At 33.4% G+C, this 27463-nt stretch overlaps 1 protein-coding gene across 10 annotated transcripts in view; it reads right to left on the bottom strand.

The window, feature by feature from the left end:
• LOC106667887 (tensin) overlaps nt 1-27463 on the bottom strand; it is a 302717-nt gene that overhangs the window by 53778 nt on the left and 221476 nt on the right. For 9 of the 10 annotated variants that reach the window (XM_024226959.1, XM_024226962.1, XM_024226966.1 and 6 more), the window contains 3 exons: nt 24090-24371; nt 21230-21405; nt 14065-14286 (listed from right to left, as the gene is read on the bottom strand). In XM_024226959.1, coding sequence (XP_024082727.1) covers nt 14065-14286; nt 21230-21405; nt 24090-24371 — 680 coding nt within the window. The remainder of the gene's footprint in view (nt 1-14064; nt 14287-21229; nt 21406-24089; nt 24372-27463) is intronic. The other variant, XM_024226960.1, reaches the window with a different exon arrangement.

Here is a 27463-nt window from a genome sequence, read left to right as displayed (position 1 = left end):
TCAATAGAAAGTGTCCGTGTGTCATGGCTTATTCTAAATTGGGTGAGGATTATCTCAATTCCCCGCGGGCTAACAATCGATCGTGCTCCTTGATTAGTCGTAGCTTTTTGGCCGATCCATTTCATTTTGATGTCTAAACTTTTTTAAAATTAAAAATCACTAATTCCATATTTTCCACTCAGCTGAAGATTTATCACAACAAGACTCGATGCTTGAAATATTTAAAATTTGTAGATAATAGATCTGAGCTTAACCGTTTATTCTTTTGAGATAATGCAAATTGAGATTAATTACCGAAACTTAAAATACTTTGTTTCTAAAAAGCACAGTTTTATGTATAAAAGTGTTGTTCTATTATATTTATAATAGTTCATATTGAACTTATTTGTAAAAGAGGTTTTATATAAAAATAATAACAGAAAACTCGTTTAATTCGCGAATTACTTAATAATATCAAACTTTTAGAAAAAGTTACAACGCCTCGAGCCCAGAATTTTAAATCGCCCGTCATCTCATACATACGAAAAACATCGCGTGACCCCATTTAACATTCTTACACCCCCGTCGGGGTCTTTTAACTTATCGCATCTATTTTTATTCAGCGAAATAAAATCTTCATTCGTACCAGTACACGGACAAATCCATTCCAACCCGATTTGGTTCAGGTACCATTTGAATATGTACTTTTTTAAACATGATTTGCAAGCAATTAGGCTTTATTTGGCACCGCTCTTTGTTAAGATATTAGAAATATCCTTGACTACAGGAAGTCACAAAAATAATGTAAAAACTATTATTTATGTTTTATGGCGATAAGTGAAGAAAATTCAAGGCGTTTCTACACACCATATGTAACAAAAAACTTCCCAATAAACCCCTGTCAAAATGTCAACGGTAAAGAAGTAATTTCAGGTTTTGGGTGTTTTTTAATTTTTCCACTTAGGTTCAATAAATTGCTTATAAACTTCAGAATTACCGACTGTAGAAAAATCTGGTTTGTCATACCTGAAAGAACGTTAAATTTGCTGTAAGGAAACCTATTTACATTGCAGAATTGATAAAAAATTCGGCATGAAAAAACAAAAATGTTGAAATTTGGAATTTTGTAAAATGTTGGATTGGTAACTGTTAATAACTACAAAATCCATAGACATGAAATTGTAAAATAGTGTACAAAAATTGTTATCACACTTGTAATATTATACTCAACATTATTTATTAGGCCAAAATCTATTTGCCTGTTAGAGAACATATTCGAGTATAGCTTTTTTTCTTCGTGTTACACGGAGAAGAAATATAAATACTAACCCAGTTAATAAAAGCGAAATGTAGTAAAAGTAATTGCTAGGCGCAGAATGATACGAAGGAGTGATAAAATAAATCTGAAACGATGAAATCGTGTCGAGATAACATTAGAAGGCTTTTGTAATATGAATCGTAAGACGCTTTTGCAAGTATACGAAACAAAATTAAAGATTTAAGAATAAAAAAGATGATGCGATAACCCCAGTCGATTACTTGAAAATGTCTAAAGAGAATGTGAGGCCAAGGCCTAAATAGTATAATATATACACTACGTTTTACATACATTCATATTCCATCTTACCCGAGTTTTAGGGGAACATTGGCCAATTATTTTTTGCAACGAGACCTTTCTATTGATGCTCCTAATTGGTATTATTTATTTAAACGTCAGAATAATGACAAATCGATGTTGTTCAGTCATATTCGGTACATGTGTGATTTATTCAATAATTATTCAGCGTCCCTTAGATCATGCAATGCAACACAGATAAAGAAACTGAAATTAGTTCAATGATAAAATATTTAATTTGTATAATTAGTAGGATGGTGATGATATGGCACTGCTCACACGCCATATGTAACAAAAGAGAAAAACAAACTTCAAGTGGTGATATTCTGTATAAGAATATCACAATAAATGGAAAGGAAACTGAATATAAATTCATTAAAAACAGAGACTAAAATATTCAGGCAAAACAGGCCCACCTACGATCAGTCAAATGATAAGAAAAATGGTAAAATAGAATTCCCCTGATAAAGTGATATAATGAAATAAATTATTAAGTAAATTTTGATAGTAAATTGGAATTTGAGTTAAATAATTTATTTTTATCATTATATTGTAACAGTATAAACAAATTGTATTTTTTATCTATATTATTGTAACTGCGTAGAGTGAAAGAAGAGAAATTCAACTTTCTAACGGTTTACTGTTACCGGGCATTGTCAAAAAAAAAATAAATAAAAAAAAAAATAAAAAAATAAAAAATAAAAAAAACCAGGAAAATCCATCAAGATTTTTTTAAAAGTAGGATGAAAATTCTTATTTAAGGTTTTTGAAGGGTGCTTAAAAGGCATCCGTATTGTTGGGGTTTTTCGGCTTACCTTCGTGAAAACGTACTTTGGGTTTTGTAATTTTTTGCGCAATATATATATATATATATATATATATAATTTTCATATCCAGAGTGATAAAAACCATAATAAGAAAAGTGATTTTCATTCATCTCACTTAAATGACATAAAATTAAACATCGTAACAACATAGGCTGAAAGAAAAGAAATGAAGAAAAAAAAACACACACAAAATACTAAGCTTTCTAACGGTTGTAAAAACGAATTTGAATAAAATTCAAAGGTGTAACAGAATTTTAAGAGGAACACTAGACATCGGAGAGAAAAGAAAATGCCCCGGGAAAATTCATCAATTTTTTAACAGTGTAAAACTAATAACTGTTGGTTTGTTTCAGCAAAAATTTTGTTTTGGTCTATTTTATTGAAAGCGCCCTCTGGTTTTTGTAATTTTTTGTATATTTAATCTCACGTAATACGATCTTCATATTTCATATATTACTTTATTATTCTACATAAAAAAAAACCTAAAATAAATCGAATGAAATATAATATCCTTGAATACAATAGAATACCATATTTAAAATATTAATATAGTTTAAAAAGTTTTATTATATTAATTTTATGATTGTGTATACTGTTTTTATTAAAAGAGTTGTAGAGGCTCATCTACATGATTAAACAAATTTTCTACGGTAAAGAAGAGACGGACTACGTCAAAATATATAAATTTGTCCAAAAAACTGGTTGAAAATTTGTTCTACGATCTTTACATAACAAAAAGAAAACTACAAGTTTTTTAAAAAAAGTTATGGCCAGTGAAATATTTAAAGATGTTGAATATGTTAACACATTGTAACTTCTGCACAAACAAATGTAACATGTATCAAACTAAACGAATAAATGAAATTGATTATAAAAATAAACAGCGTGAGTTATTTGGAAAACAATGCCAAAACCGTAGACTCGATACGTATAATTATGAATATAATTTGTTTTATATTTACAAAATTATTTTCTATTTTAGCAGTGAAATGCAATTAATTATTACAAAGATTTATTAATATCTGACTACTCACTCATGGTTTTAACTAATTCGCAATTAATTTTGGTGAAATATAGAGGTCGTCGTTTTTAAACCCTTGTACAAAATTATTTTTACTAATTATCTTCTTATTGCCAATTTTTGGAATTTATAATCCCAAAAAAGGAATAATAATATTCATTACTTTTCAAAAACATTAAATTTTTGTGATAATACAATGTATATTTATATTTCATTAATATATAATAGTGTCGTTTTACTTACTGTACGAGCCGCCAATCGAAGCAAAGCTAACACGTTTGCCTATAGTCACCATGTTTTTCTTCCGAACAGCTCAGGAGCACTATGGCTTTATTCCATTAATTTTTAACGCGGATTCGATTTATCAGCTTTTAAACTCGAGGACTCTCAAAATTTATAGATTGTAGATTGTTATTGGAAGGCTTTACCGTTGTGTAAAAGACAAAAAAAATTGTCGATCGAAAAATCTCCAAAACTCGAACACAGTCGAAGAAGAGAATATATTCTCAAACTCTCTATTTATTAGAAAAAACTGTTTTTTATTTTGACATGTTGTTATCAGCGTGCGATGACAAAATGTCAACATATCAATGAAAGGACAGCACATATTATCAACAACAAATTAAAACTAAGATAAGAAATTCTCGTATCAGAAAGCTGTACCATTGTTGACCTTAGTGCGAAAAAAACAGCACTTTTATTTACATTAGAATGAAAAAGGGTTTTTAGAAGCATGTGTGCCTCAGCTCGTGACAAGCACTGTTCGTAAAACGAGAAAATTACTCGCAAAACAAAACGCGTTTTAATGTCGGCAATTAAATATTTTGAAAGACGTCCGACGTACATCATGCTATTTAACTGTTGCTATGAAGGAAACAGGATTATCAACTATTAAGATTTAACTGCAAGCTATTAAGTTCCTTGATACAATTGGACATTCATTCAGTTGTTAAAAAAACAAAAAACGGATAGTATTTATATTTTTGTATGAGGCAAAGCACCAGATAACAATTCTGTCCTGAACAGATAGGGTTCTGAAATAATATCCCTGATTCTGACACTAACATATATTTATTTATCCTTTTAGTCGAAACAAAACTACAAAAGTATTTAAAGATCATATCTGTCCCGCATATACAGGAATAAAAACCAGTGAGAGATAAAATTATAAATTGTGAGACGTGCCAGTGGGCACAATCCCAGTCAGTAAGTGTATGGGGTCAATTAGTGATTATATATTATGACCACCACTTATTTCAAATTGAGCAAACCCAAATGCACGTTACACAAAAAGTCCGTAATTCTGTGTCCCTAGGGCATAAGTAGATAGGTATTCAACGAAAATCATATAATTCGTTTTTCCGAATGAGAAAAATAAGACATATCTTTATATTGGGGAAATATTATAGCCGACATCCTAACTTAGGAGGGCATAAATGACTTGGGCGTTTTTGGCTGTCTCAGAGGTTTAGAACTCATTTCGGTCCAGTGTTTATCCAATTTTTCTCAACAGTTGACGAACGTACACTACTTGGTAAATCGAATTATTACAATTACAATAAAACGAAACTCGCATGCACTTAAATTCGCATAATGAATGTAAACGTTTCTCCCATCACAGAAATAGACAATTGGACCTAAATTCCACTTTTGTATTATATTTGTTGCCCCGGAATATTAGGCAATGTTATACGGGCTCTTTGGCACAAAGGCTACAGACATTTATAATAACTTAATAATGAGCACGTGTGAACCAAGTTTGGTGCTGCTATTATACATGGGTAGCAACCCTTTGGTTACTAAACTCTTACTCCTCTACTCGCATTACGAAGAAAGTTTTACGCCATAATCGAAAGAAAAAAAGCAAACAACAAGAATGGTCCTATAATATTATTTGTCGGTATGTATGATTTTCATCCGCTTAATATCTCTCTCTATTCAGAAATTTTACTGACATTCGTGATTCAGTTCAGCTTTAAAACCTATTGAAAAGTAGTTACATTATTCTACATGATTATTACTATACATTAAAAGTGTGATAGGAATGTAACAGCAAAATTAAACCAACATTACAAAAAATTGAATATATCTAATTTATCACAATTTCTACAGTAATTAGTAAGACAGTTTTTTTCCACATGAGACGCTTTAAAAATATTGACTGTATGATGTACAATACCAATTGTATTGTTTTAATTATATTTATCTAGTTACAAAATATCGTTTCAATGTTATTTTCAATTGATTCTTATATCTGTCATGGTGTAAAAACCTGCTTTTCTCTGTTTTGTGTACAGTGTCCTTTTCAGAGGGCCCGGCTGAATTTTTCTTGAACCAATGACACTATTGAAAAATAAATAAATAAATAAAATGAAAAAAAGGTTTTAATATTTTTTAGTTTAGCTTCAAATTTTTACCTTTTCATGTAGAAAAATTATACATGGTACCTCAAGCCCAGTTCAATTTCAAAATACGCCCTTATACATTCTGATATAAAAGTTTAAAGGATGAAAACAATGGTGAAATCGGATTTTCAATTGGTCAAAAAATGGCAAAGTTATTGCAAAAAGTTTGAAAAAACGTATTTCGTTTGTTTCGTTGTTAATTCCAATGATTTCCTTCTTCACTAAAGTAACCATTAATTGCCTTTATTGTTCACATTCTTTTATTGTTTGACAAACTGAGAGCAAATCTTAATTCCTGAAAGTAAATGCATTTTACAATAAATAGTACCTATTCTTTACATTCAGTATTCCATTCAAAATGAACCGAAGAGCACATTTTTCCGATCAACAGCAAGTTGGTATGTACGACTGTTATTAATGACAGTAGTGGTACTGTTATCGATTTGTACTCCCAGAAATTTTTGGAATTAACAACGAAACAAACAAACTGCGTTTTTTTCAAAATTTTGCCATTGTCTTTTTGCCATTTTTTGATTAATTTAAAATCCGATGATGATATGTCAGGATGTATAGCAACGTATTTGAAATTGAACTGGGCCTGAGGTACCCTGTATAATTTTTCTCCAGAAAAAAAGGTAAAAATTTGAAACTAGATTAAAAAATATTAAAATGTGTTTTTTTTTATAGCGTCATTGGTTCAAGAGAAATTCAGCCGGGTCATCTAAAAAGGACACCATGTATATAAAAAAACAGCTTAATAATCATGAACAGCACTAAATTTTCTAGATCTTCATACGTTGCATCTTATGTGATGATAATGATAAATGTTTTTATAAGTTCAGTGATATCGATGGCACGTGGGTGCTTAAAGCATATCGAATAGAAGCAAGGAATAAGGGAGTTTGGAGAGTAAAAGTAAGTTATTAGCAAGAATGGAATAGGGCGATGATGTATACATGTGTATTGTATGTTTTGAGTATATTCTGTAGTTGATAATCTGAAGTACAAAGAAATAAAGGAATATCGACTTAGTTTTTGTAAAAAAGCCGAGAGCCAGTAACAGACTGAGATGCTCAAATGGCTGCAGGTTGAAAAATACACGTGAAAGACCAGGAAAAGAAGTATAAATAAGCTAAACTATGTACATATAGTTGTTAGAGGTTTATTGTTACAGGATGAAAAGTGCGTGTTTTAGAAACGATCGAACGGTGGCAGAAACGATAGAAAAAAGGAAATATTTTACTGGATCTCACTTAAAGAACTTGGTAGTTGTAGTGGTATCTTTTTAGGACTGTCTCTTCAGAACAAATAAAACGAGTCCCAAACTTGTGATATGAAGGAAAAGCAAACTGATTCCAACGATAAGTTCCAAGATGAAAACTGTTTACTAGCAACTCAAATAAAAACATTTAGTTCCGGTTTTATTATCATAATTTGCGATTAAAATTCCACTATTTCTGGATAGTCGATTAAATGTCGAGAGATGAAACAAACAAGCCAACGCAGTTTTAATATGAGGGATGTTTCTGAAAAGTAGCGTCAATATTATGCCGGTTTTTTTCAGTTAGCCATGAGGAAGTTTGCTCGCAAACATATTTTGTGGTACAAACTCTTGTAAAGAACAATTAAGCCTGTTATAAAATATGCGTTGTTTTATCATCTTAAATAATTACTGAATGGATCGGGCTCCCAAAAGAGTACAATAACAAGGGGCATAAATTTGCCAAATTGTGTTTTGGCCAGCGTACCTCTTTGGCGAAGAAGGAGGGAGAGTGAATCTAGGTGGGACACTCATTGTGGAAGCGTCGGAATTTGGAAACCATCCAGCGCCACGACCCACGGTGTTAACCGGCTGCCAAGGGTCAGGATGGGGAGGATCCCGCGAACGGGGCAAACTTAATTTCCATCTATCAAAAAAAATTAACACGAAGACAAACTAACTTGCGGGGTGTTTGGAACAACCGTTATCTCCCACGGCTACAGATACGTAGCGGAAAATTAAACAGATATGTTCAGATAGTGTTTGACTTAGAACAGAACTTTATGATTTAACTGTCACTCACGTTAACTATGGAAAAGAGCTTAAATGAAGTTAGATAGCAGCGAAGTAATTCTATTTAACGAGTTTTCACCTTTTCTAAACGTATGTTGAATTCGTTTTTCAATCTCGTTTCAAATGTTATTGTTATTTATTAATTATTTTTATTAGGTTATTTTGTAATCATAATTCCCACTTTTTCAACCTTCAAATAGCAAATACAACTTTCAAACTAGGTTTGCCATAGTTAACTGTCAATTGCCACATTTATAAGTTAGAAAAGGTAAAAATGCGTAAAGAAGTACATGGAGTAAATTGAACTTCTCTGGAAACAGGCCGGTCTATCCTAAAGTCCATATAATTTCCGATTCATCAAAATATTTCCAATCTATCATTAAAAATGGACATTTTTGGCATAATCTAAATGATGTAATATAAGAGTTTTAAAAGAAAACTAAACCACCAGTGAAGACTATGACATTCCAAAACAGCCAATGTAGGGAGAATAGGATGGTGGAAAATGACCAAACTGTAAATGCATCATCACGCAAATTTTATCAAGAAATGTCACAATTAAAATTGGAACGGGTTATAAAGAGTTAACTTTGTGTCAGCAGAACGAGCTAATTGTCAATTGCGTATGCTGTAGGTCCTTAAGTTTCTATTTCAGGGGCTTTGGAATTAGGAAGATTTTTTGTTTTGTGTCCACATTTGTCCACAAGTCAAAACCCGCCATATTCTAACAAACAAAGGAAAACTAGTCCGAAAAATATTTGAAAGATTTCTTCTAACCCTAATTTTATCATAGTTTCCAAGCATATCGGACCGAAAATTTGGCTTCAGAGCCCCAACATCTTCACCATATGGTGGAATCATTACTGGAAACGTATGAACAAAACCAATCAACCAACCAACCAAATAAAAACCAGTCAACAACCATCTGGGAGAAAAAGCGTTTGACAAACTCTCGATCCCTTGACTACTTTCAAAATTAAAAAAGTTTTACCTGACCCACCACAGACTCCCAGACTCCTGTGTCGAACCTTTTCTGTCATCTTCTTCCTTCTCTATAAATTCAGGTGTTCCATAATGAAGCTCTTAAACCTTCCTATACATATTCATGCAAGACGATGTTGCTATGTTAACAATCGGATTAAATTGAGAGGAAGTTAAACAATTTACAAAGGGTTTTATGAATGGTACAAGCCCATGGTGCGATAAGTCGTCAAAAATCTGCGCAAATCATATCATACATATGAAAAATTTATCGCAACCCTCCAATTCCAGCAACAAACGTGGTATGGTACCTAGTAATAAATTTGCTAAACACGTTGGCCCTCTGATAACCGGTGCTCCCTGATAAGTAAGGAACGAACCCACACAAGGACATTAATTTTTTTTTCTCTTTTGCTGTTACCAATTGTTGATTATTTTATTTTGTTTTAATTCAAAATCATTTGTTTTAATACTAAACGTTGTTATGTTATAAAAGTGGAATTCTAAATGCAATATACTTAATTTCATGAGGACAGGGCTGAACCTTATGTTCAATTTAAATCAGGCTGCTTTATCGGCAAGATCATCTTATTATCACAAGTAATTGTCGTTAACAAAATTTTAATTTTTTTAGAGCAATAAAGTTAATTAAAAAAAATCCGAAATGGCTGAAATCGAGCTTATTTCTAGAGCTCCACGCCTCAGTAATGATCTTTCTCTTTTACACTACCACTTCTACCAAGCGATGTCCAATTTTCTTAAAAGAAAAATCAACATTGAAAAAGTCTTATATATTATACGATCTTAAAATCCATATAGCCTGAGAGTATTCAGACAGGAAGATCGGCTGGATGACAAGAGACACATAAACTATCATTCTAACAATGAAAATGTTCAAATTTTACACAACTCATACACAAAAAATCTCTTTTTTTATGAAATTGTTTCGTGGATGGGATTTCACGAATTTCCATATTTGGCATGATCAACACCAGTCATATTGGTTCGCCTGTCACCTCTTCACAGGCTTCTAACGCCCTCTTCAGTGAAAGCTTGTTTGTTGATCGAGGAACTTGTCTCCTTACTTTGTATCCTGGAGAAATTTTCAAGAAGGCGGATTTAGCATTTGTCGCCTTCAATATCATTTAATTCGACTTATGTTCGACAATTTAAAAAAAATAGCCAACCTATTGGATTAAAAAAATCACTATTCAGATTAACACTATATATATCGACTTAGATATTTATAATTACAAGGCCTAGAGAAAACAGACTGTTAAAAAAATAAAATTTTGATTATTTATGAACCTTTTTGTACAGTTTGTTCTATAGTCTGACACGGTTGAATTTTGTAACAAATCTATAATTTGACTACTACTTACAAAATCCCAAAGCTGATTTGCTTCTATAGTTTGGTAGTTTCCGATCGGCGCACCATCGCAGTTATGGTCGGTCAGTCGCGTTTTGTATCCTCGATATCATAAGTGCTAAGCCTGACCCCAGGCTAGGTATATTAAAGTGATCAAAAAAAGGACCAAACTACAGGTTCATCATCCGACAGACCCCAAGAGAAAAGCTTACAATTTGGAACCAGATCAATGTTCTTCACTGACTGAATAAAAAAATAATCTTAGCTCTTATTTTGGCTTTGGCAATCTGGTTATTTTGTGCAATAATTAAGAGATGGATTTATTTTCTAAAGTAAAGTTTCTACGGATTCTATGGATGTTTATTGTTATTATTATTGAATCTTGAAGATGGGTTACTGTAAGTGTGAACTTTCGAATTAAAAAAATATGTATACTTGAGAACTGGACCCAACAACACGAATTCTTGATTTTTATCGGCCATTTTTCGTTGTAAGGGTTAATTTGAAAAGGCGCCACGCGATCGTTAATTAGAATAAATTGTTGCATTCCTCCTTCTCTATAAGTTCCATTATTTTTTGCGTACTTAGTCGCCTTCCGTGCCGGCACCGGGCTCGTTTCCGAAGGAGTTTCACAAATCGACCGAATTAGCCGTGTTTATTAATTTCCTGTGACCCCTAAGAGCTCCCGTTCATTACGGGTGATTCGAATTATAACCGGTTAGGTTTAATTCCCGGCTAAAATTCATTCCCCGGCCGTTTATCTTTAAATGAAGGAAAAAACAGGAAATTGGTCGTCTGGAGGTAATTGCATTCGGTTCGGCTTGGGATTTAATGAATCTGGAGCTTTTTCCTTAATCTAAATAATGCTCTCCTAATCGTTGAAGTCCGGTACCAGGATCTGACGAATGAATGGAAAAACGTTCGTGAATGACACAATCTGGATGCTTTCCACTTAGCCTATTTTTCGCCATTCCCTCATAAAATATCGGATGGAAATAGATATCCTCTAAGTTATAAACTAAATTACACACCCAGTTTTCCTAAGAAGCATATCGATTTGTGATTTGCTTTCAAAGCGACTAGATAACATTCCATCCCTTATAAAAATAGTTAAAACGAAGATGAAAAATGAATTGTGTAAATAATGCAAAAGCCAAATAGAAAAATATCTTTTGAGAAGAACAAGAAAAGAGAGAAACACATACAGTACGTATAGGAAATAAATGATAAACCCTAAATAACTCACGTTCTATTTCAGATAGTTTTATTATAGACAGCGATAGTTGAGCTTCATCTGTCATCTACACGAAAGCGTAATCTAATCATCAAATACGTAATACACAATATTGATTTTTACAAACAAAAATAAAATAAAAAGAGACATTTATTTTAACTATAAATATACATTAATTATCAAATAAATACATATTATTTATCAGCAAATCCAAGAGTGAAGACAGATCCAATAAGTGACCGAATACCGGTCCTGCATGATAATTTGCTTTCATAGATTGACCCAGCTGATTTCTGACTGTCATAAATAAAACTACACACAGTTATTAGCTTCTCAATATAATATTGATTAGAATTCTTCAGTTCAGTGTTAAATTGTAAACAGGATAAACAACAGTTGAAAAATATATACAGCCCTTGTTACGTCACATTGAAACAAGATAGTTGATTTAGATGTACGAGGCTGTAAAATTATGCTCATTATATTTAAGATATTCTCTTCATACGTAGTAGCTTCTTTGCCGATCCGATGCTGCTGTTTCCTTTTCATCCTATTTTTATTGGATTTTTGGCTTCCGGATGTTGGGTAATCCCGGCAATATCTAGTTTGATACCTGCCATTTTTTTAACTTAGGGCTATTCATCCAAGTTTCATATTCATCCACTTACTATAACTATCATACATACAGTCAGTTCTTTAAAGTCGCAGTAGACCCATGAATTACATTTTTTAAAATTCTGAGTAGTTAAGCAACAGTTGTCACGTTCTAATTTATGATATGTGTGGGCACTCTCAACACGACACGCAAGAATGGCACAATTACACAGAAGACAAACACTTGAAGCCCTGAAGATGTTCTCAATAAAGATCGAAACGTTGGCACGATAAAGAAAATATTTTTCTGAAACCTACATCACACCAGACCGCATCTCACGATTTCTGAATAATTTATGATATGAGTTCTCGTTTCATAAATTAATTTGTAATTTTATTTTACAAAAAAAAAAGTTTTTTAAAAATAATTTTGTGTGTGTGTGTGTGTGTGTGTGTGTGTGTTTAAATACCAGTTAAGTGTCGGTGCTATGTTTGTGCGTCTGTTTCGTTGGTGGTGTTTAGGCCATTTCTTAAAATTTACCGTTCAATTGCCCTTCATTTTTTTCAAACGCCTTTAAACTCCTTTGTTTTTAATTCCTTTAATCCTTTTCGTTTCCTTTCATATTCAATCCCAATCTAGAGAAAGCCGCCGAACGATCCGTTTCTCTGCATCCGATATTAAGTTTAAATTCTTTACCGTGTTTTATTAGTGTGGTAGAAGTTATTATTTTCGTTATTATTTTATTTTATTTTAGCGTGTGTCTTGGAGACGAGTAAGTCTTCATGGGACGAGTCAACTACATCTATCCAATTCCAGAGACGCCCAGCGAGGTTCGGACTGAGCCCAAAGGTATTTTATTGTGAAATTCAAATCACGAACTCTATCTGGCCAGATTTAAGGGCGGATTTTGGGCTTCAACAGGGAGTTTAGGCCACAAAAGGATAGTCTGGAACGGTCATATGCTTCTCGCCCTGCAGATAGGTAAATTATAATTTAATTTTAACTTCCTTTACTTAATTTTACTTATTCCTTTTTTCATACGTAATTTTCTTGCTTGCGACCAACCAGTGGCCCTAACAGGTGGATTATATGTAGTTTTTTTTTCCAGTGGGTCCTTTTTCTTTTTGATTGGTATAGGTTTGAATGGTGTAAATGAAATGTAAGTAGGATTCCAATCTTCGTGGAGGACATTAGACAGGTGAAAAAAGAAGATTAATTTCTGCGTTCTCCGAGCTTTCGGCACCTTATAGTGCCATCATCTGGGCTTTACCAACAATGAAGAAAAACGATGAACATGGAAAACAATTGTAAATGCGTTTTGGGTTTAAGGTTATGGAGCACATAGCCAGCATACTACATTTTTGAAGGTGAAAATAGACATCTCGCTACGAAACATTGGCATGGTGTACCTTTAGCTTTAAATTGGTCTGGATGTAGAATAAACGGGTATAAGAACAGAGATTTACTTATTTACTTATTAAACTATATGAACAAAAAATACCAAATTATGAGATTTCGCCATTGGTGTTTGAGTAAGCGTTGAAGATGACAAACTGCCGAAACGAGTACGACACACCAAACTAAGAGGATAGGCAGAGTAAAAGATCGTAATGACCTAAGTACTAGAAGAAAAAAAAAGATTTATCACATGCTAAAGAAGGACTCGATACGTCTAAAGAAATTAGCAAATACTGTGTGGTGTTAAAATTCTTAACCGAGAGTCTTTTTCATGGTATGGCTCAATCCGCTATAAGATCGGCAAGGTCGCAGTGGATAGGGTGGTTTTCCAAAATTTGTATAAAAATAACAAATACTTAGAAATATCTTAAGAATGATTAAGGTTAGATTACTTGAACTGAATCTCTAATTGATTTCTTTTAGATCCTTTTGTCTTTAGAAGTATTTTGTCAGCAAAACCTGTCAGCTTAGTGCAGTAAACGATAATAGAATTACTGGTGTAAAAATGAAATAAAAGGCTGACTAACCTATTTGGTGGCTGTTGTATTTACCATTAGCTTCTTCCGTGATGTCCGAATCAGGGCTGAGAGGAGGTGGATGATCTAGGTGTTCGTAAGAATCCCACCTGGTAACAGGGTCCTGGCTGTTATCTACCGGGACGGCTGGGGTCGGTGCGGGTGTGATCCTCGGTGTTTCCGACCTGCCGGAAAAGTGAAGCTCCACAGCACCGTCTAGAGGAAACCTCAGATCTGAAAAAGAGACAATAGAATGAAATAATGTTTAAAGTTATTAATATTATATGAATGAAGAATGTTTTGAAATGTAATCTTCAATTCGGTCTTCTGAAGGCTGACGAAATTGATGGGGAGCGATCATATTGTAGGATCGTCTCTTGGCATTTCCCAAGAGGAATCTCACAAGAAATATTTATCCATTACGAAGATAAACAATATAAACTTTAAGAAAGAAGACAAACGAAAGATCTTTATAGCATTTATACTTATGTACTATATACCATAATTCTGAATGAGGTTAAAGTGCGAAAATCTACTGTTTTTTACAGTAGTAATACAGGCGGCATACGGGCAGCATTCTCTAGGATTAGATATTCAACATTTATACTTTTACTGTATCCTTCCTGCAGTACCTGCTATTGACGATGTGCATGGGCTGTGTTACATCCACACCGCCCCCAGGTCTGGGTATAAATACCCCTGTGTAATTCGTGTATGCCCTATCCTGAGTCTCGCAAGTACACATTCTTCTTTTCTAGACAGTATAGCTGAGGTGGTTCATAGTCCTATGTCTGCTTTAACGGCTCTTAGTTTGTTTTCTCTAATATTGAACCATTCTAGTTGCCATTTTTCTTTTGTTTTGACCTTCACATGCGTAACGAAGTCCTATTGCGGCACCTCACTTATTTTATGACCTTCTCTCTGGGCACGTCTTGCCGCTTTGTCTGCCTCAACATTTCCGGTTATCCCGCAGTGTCCTGGTATCTACATGACAGTGACTTGTAAATTTTTGCTGTAAAAGTCCTTTATGGCAGAATGAATTTCATGTACGAGGGGGTTCAGGCTGAAAATATCTTTTAAAGCATATACTGCCGAAAGAGAATCGGTACAATTTCTTGTCAAAGCTGTTATATTTAGACATTTTTGTTGATCGCTAGGAGTTCTACACTATAGAAGTTCTACACTACATAGTGGGTGAGAGTGCGAAAGAATGTTTCCTACCGCCTGCCTGACACGAATCCGGCACCAACTCCTTCTGTGCTCTTGGATCCATCCGTGTAAGCGAAGGTTGCATTTTTGAAATGGTTTTTGATTTTAAGGAACTCTTGCTTATAAGTGTAAGGATGGGTGTTCACCTTCAAGAATTTCGAGAGTTTGAGACAAAAGTTTGGGTTTGTAACGTCCAGGGAGGGAGTGGCGAGATGAAAGTTGTATTTTTGGGACCTGTATGCCCAAAGATTGCAGAGCTAGTGATACTCGCACAGAATAGTGTTTTCGCTTCTGAGTAAGGAGAACTTCATTTGATAATATATTATCCAAGGGAAATAGATCTCTGAGTGGGTGCGATTTATTAGATATGATTTTTGCAAAGAACTTTAGATCCAGGAATGTGCGCCGATGTTTGAGAGGGGGTTCTCCTGCTTCTACGCTTAAGCTATCACCTGGACTGGATCGAAAGGCACCGGTAGCTATGCGAATACAAGTATTCTGTATGCTATTTAGGGAAATTGTTTTGATGTCTGTAGAAAATCTACTGTTAAAACTGATGACTCGGAATAACAATCCACAAAAATAAATGACTAAGTAAATAGTTTTATGAATTAACTTTCAAACTATATTAGATAATAATTAATATTAATAATTACATAATTTTTGATAACAATAAATAATATTGGAGTAGGGAAGTAGAAAAGAGAATCAGCTGTTTGCCAGGTCGTAAGTTCTTTCTTTTTAATCTTCTCTCGTTTCTAGGCGCTAATGGATTTTCATATTTGTATTTTATGTGTATTTATTGGTTTCGTTACTCATTCGTTGGTGATGTCGGTTGGAGGAGATTTGTGTCTTCTGACCTCGGTGACTGCAGACTAGAGACTAGAGACTAGAGTTCTGATGTACAATAGAGTCCTAAGCCGCAGGATCTATTTTGCACTGAGTGTACTTTTTTGATTTGGGGGTTAGCCGCAGATGACCATCGCACTGACAGGTGTGCTAAACTAGACGTTTGAGTCTTAGGTACAATTGTTTCTATATGTTCAAGGGTATCACCCGGCTTATAAGATGTTTGAGAAGGATGGGTCTGAATCTTTTAAACAGCAGAATCTATGTCGTTTCCTCAGAAAGAGGTATAATTTATTCTGATCGGGCAATCATCAGGTAGTTTTGTACGGTAGTGTATCGAACTAGGCGAGATATAGTTGGATAACTTTAGTCTCCAAGTTAATACCCATCGACCTTATCGATAAAGTATTGCAGATTATTCTGGGATCTGTACAGCAGGAGTAATTAGCAGGGGCTACCACGTCCTCAGCAAAGTGGGCGACATTACACATATTCCCACATAGGTGTTCATGCACATACATTAAAATAACTTATTTGAGAGATATGCTGATTTGGTATAGTGCTTAATGTAGGGAACGTGCTAAGTAAGGTGGTGTAATTAATAATTTAATTATTTCTATAAGTAGTAAAAGTACAAAGTTAATTTTGACAATGACGTTCGCTCTAGAAAGTCTTATTTGTCGTATTTAGTCCAGTGTTTAAACATCATCGATATTTGCACCTTGGCGCTTTGAAAATAAATGCTGTGAGCATATGCGGGAACAATATGTGCCAAATTAATGGTTTTGGCTTATAAACAACTTTCTAGGCAAAAACGTAAAAGGATATTACGTCCCAGTTGTCAATTAACTATTCAAATAAAAACCGAGGGAAAGTTGTAAAATATCATAAAATAGTTTCTTATAATTTCTTGATGTATAATTAAGGTAAAATACGTAGTGTTAAATAATTGAAGGATGTCGTTGTTGCTGTTTAAATATGTCTATCTTTGTTCAATACAATTGAATAAAAACATGAATGTTGCTGATAAACCAAAATGAGATACGCAGTTGTTTTTGGTTTTTACTGGATAGCGAGTCAGCCAAGAAATGTAAGTAAAGACCTTTAAAATATTGAATGTTCATGTCACTACATCAACATCCTACATTTTTAGAAACAAAACACTTGTGGTACTATACTACTACCGAGAACTCTAAAAGCGATACTGATCTGGAAACTTTCCAAATGAATAACTGGGCCAATTATTACACCCATTCTTTCACATCGGACCATTAAAATCATCCTAATGGGGTTAGAAGTGAGGCAAAATACGATTGGCACCGTCATTTTACAAAGTACACAATCCTTACCACCTGCGCTCTCTTTGGAAAAATATAGATTTGAGAAAATACAAAGGAAATTTTGAGTGGTATTCGACACTACTTTTATCCTAGGATTCGGGCGATTGTGACATAGAGAGAAGAGTTGAGCGTGGATCAATATTCAGTATTTATTTATTTTATTCCTCTTTGGGTTTTCTCTTTAGCCGATCAAAGCGGCTGGAAAGAGAGAGTGGAACAAATGACAACCTAACTTTTCGACTCAATAAGCCCTAAGCTTATGCCCTTTTGTCCTCTTATTTTCTGTTTTTCACTTTTTGAGTAATACTAATAATAAAAATATATTCTTTTACAAATAAATATATAACGACTTAAACGAACTGGTACCGTAAAAAAAAAGAATTTCGTCACAATTTCCTCAAATAACGTCGATTGAAAGAATAAATTGGAAGCAATAGCTCAATTAAGAGCGATTCAGCCTGGTGCAAATTTTGGACGACTTTTCCTAGCAGCAGAATCATCTCCAATTTTTCTTGTAATGTACAAAATGTTTGCACAGTGTGTCGAAAAACGTATTAACTTTAGTGTGATGGTTTTTAAGATAAGTGTACACTAGGTATTGAAATATTTCAATCTTTTTAGGATTCAAAAGCCTCAAAATTCAATAAATACATTTTTATTAACGTTTTGTTTTCCAAACATTAATTTCTTTAAGTTTGTATTTGCTGGCAGAAATTTGCATCAGGAGAAATCGCGCTTTAATGAGCAACACCCAGATTGATTTTATTTAAAGAAATAGTCGCAAATTTTTTTAGTATTACCTGCAATTTATTTACTTAACGGAAACGTATCCTATTTAATCTCATTTGCTTAAAACAGCTACCTTCGAGTTCTGCAGGTTCACCCGAGACTCCATGTCTCGCAGTATTCCTCTAGTTTAGATATATTATTTTGTAACCCACGCGGATTATTGGTAATTATAATTATGGCGCCAGGTAGATGAGTGCTTTAATTGTTTATTTACGACTGATACACCCGTTTGTAAGACTGTAAGAAATAATTCAGTAGTTATTTTGTATTGTGCACATAACAAAAATTTCATAAGGGTACATCACTGATAATTTCTCGGAGTCGACCTTTATTCAAGAAAGATGACCCTGATACCTCTGGTAATTATAGACCCATAGCATTTATTAATACGAAGGAAAAATTTATGCCAGCATTTCAAAGAAACAGTTGACGGAATGGGTAGTAAAAAATAACATACTAATAGAGGCTCATGCTGATTTCAGGAAGGGATACTCAACTTACGACAGCATATTTAACCGTTTGCGTCGTTAGCAAAGTTACAAATGAGCCGAAAACGCGGCAAGTTGTACTCCTTTTTTTGTAGACTTAAAAGGGGCGTTTGACGATGTAGATAGGGAACTTTTGTTCTATAAATTAACGATTATTTGGAGATCGGTCACTCAATACCACATATTTCTATAAAGTTTAACTGGAATATCGACAGCTTTTATAGCAGCAATTAAAAATATTTACAAGTTGTATGGACTAACAGTTCTCGCTCTGATAATTTACATGTGGGCTCGGGGTGGGGCAGGGATGTATGCTTAGTCCACTACTATTCAGCCTTTTCATTAATGGCATTATTTATAATCTTTGAAGCGGTATCTGGTGAGAGGTGTACAAATTAAATGTTTTTTACAATGCGGATGATTTGGTGGTGTCGCCATAATCAATCGGCTGAGTGAATATTGCAAAAGATGGGATCTCATTATCAATAAAAAAAATTTTTTTTTCCGGCGATCAGATATAAAGTGTCAATACGTATAAATAAATATCTGGGGCTTAAACTTGTCCCTAAATGAAGACTTTACAGAAAAAAACTAAGACTGGTATAAACTCCCCTTGGAAAAATCTTTTAGCAAAGCAAGTTGTTCTATTGCTGACGAAATACCTATATANATATTATAGTAGTTGTCGGGAGTATTCATTGGTATGGTTGTAATTGTGGAGAGGTAAAGAGTATGAGGAAATTTAGCGAACCCACAGGTTTTTAATTCGAAAACTTTTCTATATCCTAATTCCGTCCCCAACTATTTCCTACACTTTGAAACAGGACGCAATACCTTTTTTATTTATCTACCAAAATGCCATCTAAATTAATTGAGGGATATAAACGATATGCCCAAAGAACGCTATCTGAAAATATTACTGATTGAAACTATCAGAAAAAAAATTCTTTGGTGTAACGAGTTAAGAAACAAGTCAAATGGATTTGGCATATCAGAGACAATTTTCAACACCTTGAGCTTCAAAGAAAAGGCTATTCTAGTCAGGCTACAATCCAAAAAGAAACTTTTAAAAACAAAGCAAAAACCCACTACCTACAGTTTTAGAGGACTTAAATTTAGTGCAAATAGCAGCCTACATTTAAAAGATGATAGATGAAGTATATTTTATAAGAGGTTACTTTTCAAATGCAGAAATTTAAACGGTAAATTTTGCCGTACAGAAGGGAAAAAATTGGGTTCCTTATATAATAAAAAAAAAATTATTTAATTTATGGCAACATGCCTTTTATTGTTAGAATTCAGAAGATATCGGAAAAGGAGCCTTTCAATGAATGTGTGGGAGAAATATAAATTGGGAAAACTGGTTGGCTTTATGTAATTTTCTCATTAATAGTTCCGAATATAGAAATTTTCTGATAGGGGAATTCAATACTAATTTTGTAATTTCAATTTAATCATTAAATCGTCTCATGCATTGTTTTATATTCTTTAATTATTCCATATGTCTTTCACACTTAAAAAAAAGTATTTTCTTTAATTTAATTTATTATAAATAATCATTATTTATTATGTTATTTTTGTATTGTAAATCTACACAGAATTTATTTATACTACTGTATTGATAAGGCATTTTATTTTGAAACATAATTTATTTATCTCGAGTATATCATAAATGGTTCTTGTAGAGATATAGGCTTTTTTCATTTTGGAACTCCGTCTTGAAATGATTACATTGGCTTTTTCACGAACCAGCTTTTAAGCATTAAATACCTAAAACGATTAGACTGTTAAAACTAAATAGACTGGAATTACGTATATAAATAACATAGAAATTAAGATGTACAACCTTAATTACTAGCGATATAATCCCGAAAGCAAACAAAACGTGGTAATTTAAAGTTGAACGTTACGCAAATCACGACCGTGAAAGCCTCAGTGAAGACTACCTCTCAAGAAAGTGACGTGACCGTCTCGAGTATGTATTAAATAAAACGGATAAATAATGTAATGGTAGGGAATAAAAAGGTAATGGCGACCTGTCAGCCTCTTGTTACACGTGATCACGCCTGTTCTGTTATTCTCTTTGATATACTGAATTATTCATGGGATCGGTGCAACGATAGGCAACCTCACTCGGGCACCTATCGTTGATACGGATCCCTGATTTGAATAGAATAAGGACATAGATATATTTGTAAAACGTGGTCAATTAATTTTTTGACAAGGGATATTTTGTAAAAGTTAAAATGACAAAGCTTCGTTCATTGACTTGAATTTTTTAGGACTGGATTTTATGTTGAAAACTATCAAAATTGCTTTATAATTTCATAGTTTTCTTCACCCGCATAATTGAAAAAACTGGAAAGGGGATTTTCCAATGTCTGGACTCGTCTTCAGGGTACAGTAAGGGCACGTGTCTTGTTGAAAATTTAAGAGGTCGTAAATGAGAAACAACCCAAAAGATCCGCCAGTGGAGCTGATTCTAATAAAAATAAATCTCACCGTTGCAAGCTCCGTCGAGTTCCTGCCTCGTAAAACTCAGAGTATGGTCGGTGACCGCACAGGTATGAAATTGACAAGAGAATATCAACTCCCTTTGAATTGGTGGTTCTCCACTTGCGACGCTACTGTCTAAAGGCGAACTGCATCTCGTGCTGTTTTCATCGTTGCAGTAATGCCTGAAAAATGAATTAAACAGAACAGACAAAGTTAGTTATTGAGTTGTACAATCTCTTCCAAGTATAGCTGAAAACATAAAATAAATAATAGATAAACTCCTCATTGCGCTAAAATAAAACTTTGGAATTGTTTATTGGCAGAAAACTATTTTCAGAAGATTTTGAAATTCAGATATTCAGAAAATATGTCGCAGTCCGCCTACATTCAATAATACATCAATATGGTTAAGAGCGGAATCCATCGACTTCCCTTATATCATAAAATTTCTTGTTTAAACTTCAAGCCATTTTTGGCAATTTTAATTCAAATTTTTTTAACAAAATGCAATAAATGACAGACAATTTTACGTAAGGGAAAATCAAACTCCAAGACTCAGGCAGTTTAATTTTTTTTATCTACCTTCATTTTGATAATTAAAGACATAAAATTTATGTTGCTTTTGAATTCCACTCTTACTCACCTAAGCATTTAATTCTCATGGATATTTGCCTGATTTGCCTTTTGCTTCTGTTTTAAGCGCTCTACTCTTCGCATGTCCATATAAGTCATAGCTCCACCGATGAGAAGCATCGCTCCTACAGCGAAAGCACTGACTCCAATGATTTTCAACGCTTCTCTGTTCATTTAGATTAAAAATCTTATTAAAACCTAATTGTTCTGTTTGTACACCTTTAAAACATTTTCAAAACAGCTGGTCTGGAAAAAGGCGAAAAACATTGAACTGGGAACAATCAACGTAAGGTTTGACGGTGGGCCAAACTTAAATGGCAAGTTGTTATCCGGTGTTCTATACTTTTTGAAATCTTAAAAAAAAAAGAAATCATATGGTTTTGCAGTGTTAATATAACTATATTTTTATAAATATAAAAAAAAACGAGCCGGATAATTAATCCAAATATGTATTTTTTGCACCGTAAAGTACGGATAACTTAAAATTAATGACTGTGTCAAAAAAATCTGAATTTTTTGACAGATATATAAAGTATGACATAATCGTAGGTTAAAAATATACAACTCGAGGTCCAATCTAGGAAAGATGTTGAAAACGTATAGGAATGAAGATAGCTGCACCCATTAAAGAAAAATGCTTGGTTCGTGATAAACGACTTTCTTGTTCTTGGTGTAAGTTTCTTAACTTAAGGAAAATAAATGGAGTTATTTTTTCAAAAGCGACTAATGTTACAACGTTTCCAAGGTAATGTGATCCGGATGAGTACAAATGCTCACGAACTGCCTGAACAAAGGGATACTCGGAGTTTAACAGCTTTTTAAGATTTAACATTATCCTTTATTTTTTCTCAAGACTAAAATTCACATTTTTATATATTTTAAATTCGTTTCTGTGTGATAATCGTAAACTATTTTGGCGCATTGCCATTTTATTTGTCTTCAATGCCAATTCTCCTAAAATTAGGACGAAAAACAACGCGTTTAGAAATATGATTTGACCTTTAATCATAATCTTTATCAGAATTAAATTGTAATAGAAAATATACAAATACAAACTCATACTTGTTCACCTTGACGTTTTCCATTGAAGCGATACACTTGTAAAAAAAATATTATTGGAAGTGTATAGGCGGAGAAATGAATAGTTAACCTACTAACCCTAGTTTACAGTAAGTTTTAAGGGTCGATAGTTTTTTGGATCAAAAATGCGTTTTATGTGTGCTCTGCATGAAACTTCAGAATAATTTCAAACTTTGGAAGTGGTACAAATAATTTTTTGAATATTGCGAATCACGTGTTCTGGTGTATCTTGCCTTAAATACGTATTCGCCATACCTTGTGTTGTTTGAAGAATTATTTTGTATTATTTTCTGCCCAACTAAAACATCATCCTAATGCAAGAGGAATTGTTTTGTTATGTATTTATGAAGTAAATTGGGTAACAACGATTAGAAAATAGCTTTTCCTGAAAAGTTAAATTTTCGCAACTTTCCGTACACTTTTCTCCAAAACCTGGCATTATATTGAAAAGATTTTTTAAATTTTAGTCGAAAAAAAATTTTTTGCATAAAAAAATCCGAGCTACGAATTTGTAGTATATTGTACAAAAAATGGTTATAATAGGGCACATAGATTTTGAAAAAATTGTACCGAAAATTTGCCCACTTAAGAATCCCTTTGAACAACTAAATGACATTGAAAAATTGCTAAAATAAAATATAAATAATATAGAATGAAATAAATAAAACAAAATGCGATAAAATTTTAATATTTGATCCTTAACCAGAAAGTACAGACTCTTCTGGAATGAAATATGTATAACAATTGAAATAATTTGAGTAGAAATGAACATATACAAAGGAAAAAACAATTGTTCGCCCCCAAAACGTTTGCTATTCTCTTAAAAATTCAAATCAAAGACCAAGTTAATTACGTTCTTTTGTTATATAACCTTGCTACCAATAACTATTAACTTTTTGTAAATTTAAATAATTTGTTGATCACACGGCAGATGCGTAAGCTGTTAAAGACCTTTCCAATTTGTCTGAATGTATGAACTATTTATTAAAAATATTACGAAATTGACACACTATTATTGGGTCGCATTTTCCAAAAAATATATGTCGTAAATCATGGTGCGACCACCAACATTATAGACAAAGTCTACCTAGCCAAAACGCTTGTATTGCCATGAGATATATAGATTTCATAATTTAAAAAAAATCAAACTTACCTATGGTAGCATTTTAGAAGGATGTCACCTCTAAGTTGCAACCCTCTGCGGTCCGCACCGCCGCTTACAGTAACTGTGAACTGCCTAGTTTCCGGTGATACCGTGTGTACCCCGGACGTGTACACAGGTATGAGGCCTTCGTAGACTTTAATGAAAGCCCTGCATCCACAGGTACCGGGTTCGAATGATGGCGCTCCCAATACTGTGACATGAGTCAGGTACAACGGCGCTGAATTTATCCGAATACAACCTGACAGCAGCCCGGAGAAATAGTTGACATATCTGAAACCAAAAACCTTAATCAGTGATAAATAAAAAAATATACAACAATCTAAAGGGTTAAAAAGCCTGTTTTCTTTGTTGGTACGATGATTTGGGTTGCCGTAACCTCAGTGAAAGTTAAATTGAGTCTTTTCAGGCTATTAATTGAAGAAAGTAACTGTTGATATAACAAATATGTTGTACAACAAGGCATTTTTTTAATTTTAACTTTCTCTTAATATAATGCCGTCACAAAGATAGTCTGAAGTTCTTTTTCAATAGAACATTTGTACATTACCATTTTTCTCTTTGAGTCTGCGGGGTGGTGAACATTAGTTTGGTCGTTACCGATCAAATCGGCCAAACTAAAGATTTCATTTACATTGTTGGATTTCTACTGACATTTTTGAATTACATATTACATATTTTAAGATTTAAACACATCACGTTATTCTTTTGAAACACCTTCATGCTCATCAGGCATCTTAGTACCATTATCAAAAATAATCGTTTTCGTCCGTTCAGCGTTTTCTGATAGCGTTTTTTGAATTTATTTTTCAAATTTTGCAACTGTTAATTCATGTAACAAATGTTCTGTAACATTATACATGAGTTTTTATCAGATTTACATCCCGGGATTTTCACTTTCCAGAGGATGTAACTTGCCATAATTTTTTTCCACAGGACCATGTCTAATTAGGGAAAAATTTAAGGCTACATTTCGCCACTATCCCGGGAGTTCTGAAGTGAATGATTGAATAACCGTACACCCTCAAATTAGCATAAATTAGCAAGGCCCTCCCACAAAGCCCCCAAGGCCTTCCCAGACCAGTTGGTTAATTCGACGATTTTTACACCTATTAAAATTTTTGTCTTTATCATTTTACATGAAATGCGCTTATAATAAAATTAAAATTAATCACTGCTATAATTAAATTATACACCTTTAGGGGTTTGAAAAACTAATTTAAATGATTACGCAAGATCATTGAAATAATGCTAAAATTGAATTTTTATGTCCAATAACGAGCTGGAAAATTTTAAAGCAAAATATGTACAAAAAATGTAAATAAATCTTTGTTTAATTTGTAATTAAATGAAAATTAACGAGGATCACGCAAGATCTTTTTTAGAACAGTTTAAGAATAGAGTACTAAATGTAAAATACTAGTAATGAGATTGGATACTGTAAATGAGGTATAATATCATCCCGTGAAGTTTAACTGGTCGGATAACTTGTATAATGGCTGTTCTCAAAGCAAAGTACTTTACCAAATAGACAGTTAGTTGGTCGAGCTCAAGATAATCTCTCGATTCACCCCTTCTCAAAAATATCCAAGGGAATGGTTCCATCTGAGTGGATGTACTCGAGTGCAATAACCGTGGCGATTAAGTTAAGTGGTGTTTGATTCATAACCCGTAACTGTTTGTTCGTCCGTGAAGGGATAGATGCCCCGGAAGGGGGTCTCGAGACCATTTGTCTCACTCGTGAAGAAGACCGGTGGTACTCATTTGTCACGCGTTGGCCTCCTTTGTGTTTATCTCCACGTCTTTTCGAGACCGGTAGGCAAAGAAGGTGAAAAGGGGAGAAAAAAGTCCCCTCTTTCTTGATAACTTCGTAAGTATATAAATTTTTTTTGCGTGAAGGGAGAATTCGACTAACAAAAGGGCGGATAATTCATAGAGTGTTCTCGTATGTTTAAGAAAAGAAGGGGGACAAACAACCAAAAGGGCCTATTGCGTTGCCTTTGTTACATTATAAATCTGTTGACGTTTTGTGGTCACATTCTTCTCCCCATTCTAAGCACAATAGTTGGCATAATCGCAGACGATTATTCCAAACATTAAAACCTGACCAGTACAACTGCTACGGATAGAAAAGAAAAATACTGGATTTGCCACATCTTGCAGAATATTAAACATTGGTTACACGCTGTGTAGCAGTTTATTGCTTTTTGATACAATGATTATATGGAGAGAGTGAGATGCGGTCTAGTGTGACGTAGGTTCTAGAAAAACATTTTCTTTGTCGTACAAACGTTTCGATCTTTATTGAGATTATCTTCAGGGCATGGGATTTATAAACATTGTTTAAATTTTACAAATGCATATAGATGTGAAAAAGAAAAAGATAAAAAAGAATTTACACAATGCAAGAAATTTTAGATTCCATCAAAGTCTGTTTTCTTCTGTGTCGTGACACAAAATGACACATCTACACGGAAAACAAAAACTTCAATGAGTACAAATACTTTGACTGAATCTAAAATTTCTTGCATTGTATACATTCATTTTTTTTACATCCTACATGCATTTGTAAAATTTAAACAATGTTTATAAATTCCAGGCCCTGAAGATGATCTCAATAAAGATCGAAACGTTGGCACAATTAAGAAAATGTTTTTCGAAAACCTACGTCACATCAGACCGCATCTCACTATCTCCATATAATCATTAACTAACGGTCACTAAAAACCACACATTTTGATACAATAATTCAATCAAAAGGTCAATCTGTTTTCTAATTTTTTTTGCTAAGTCGTTAAAAACACTAAAACCCATAGGTCGCTTCCATATCATTTGAATTTGCTAAATTATTTGATGTAGACTGTGCTTCTATTCTTCTTACAAAAACAGGTCAAACACAAAGGCCAATTCAACAAACGTGTGTTGCTGAAATAGTCTATTTTATTTAACAAATAAAAACATACAGAACACTTCACAATTAAGTTTGTAAAATCTGTTGATACGGTCTGTGTATTTTCCTTTCATCTTATAAATTAGATAAAGGCACAAAAAAGCGCACTTAAACAACCTAGAAGCTTGTGGAAATAGTGAAAATGGTTTGTGTTTTGATATTATTATTATAAACGGGCTATTTCAACGTATTTTTTTTTGTTGTTGAAGGCTGTCTATGTGGTTCAACATTTATAACTATGTAGAAACGTGTGGTGTTTAGTGACCGGTAGTTAATGATTATTTGGAGATCGTGAGATGCGGTCTGGTGTGACGCAGGTTTTAGAAAAACATTTTCTTTATCGTTCCAACGTTCCGATCTTTATTGAGATCATCTTCAGGGCCATCTTCCATATCAATATATGACATACATATAT

This window comes from Cimex lectularius, unplaced genomic scaffold (assembly GCF_000648675.2).
Source record: "Cimex lectularius strain Harlan isolate CLEC.00 unplaced genomic scaffold, Clec_2.1 scaffold149, whole genome shotgun sequence".
Taxonomy (NCBI): domain Eukaryota; kingdom Metazoa; phylum Arthropoda; class Insecta; order Hemiptera; family Cimicidae; genus Cimex; species Cimex lectularius.
The sequence above is the reverse complement of the archived record's forward strand: the minus strand, read 5'-3'. Positions and strand labels throughout refer to the sequence as shown.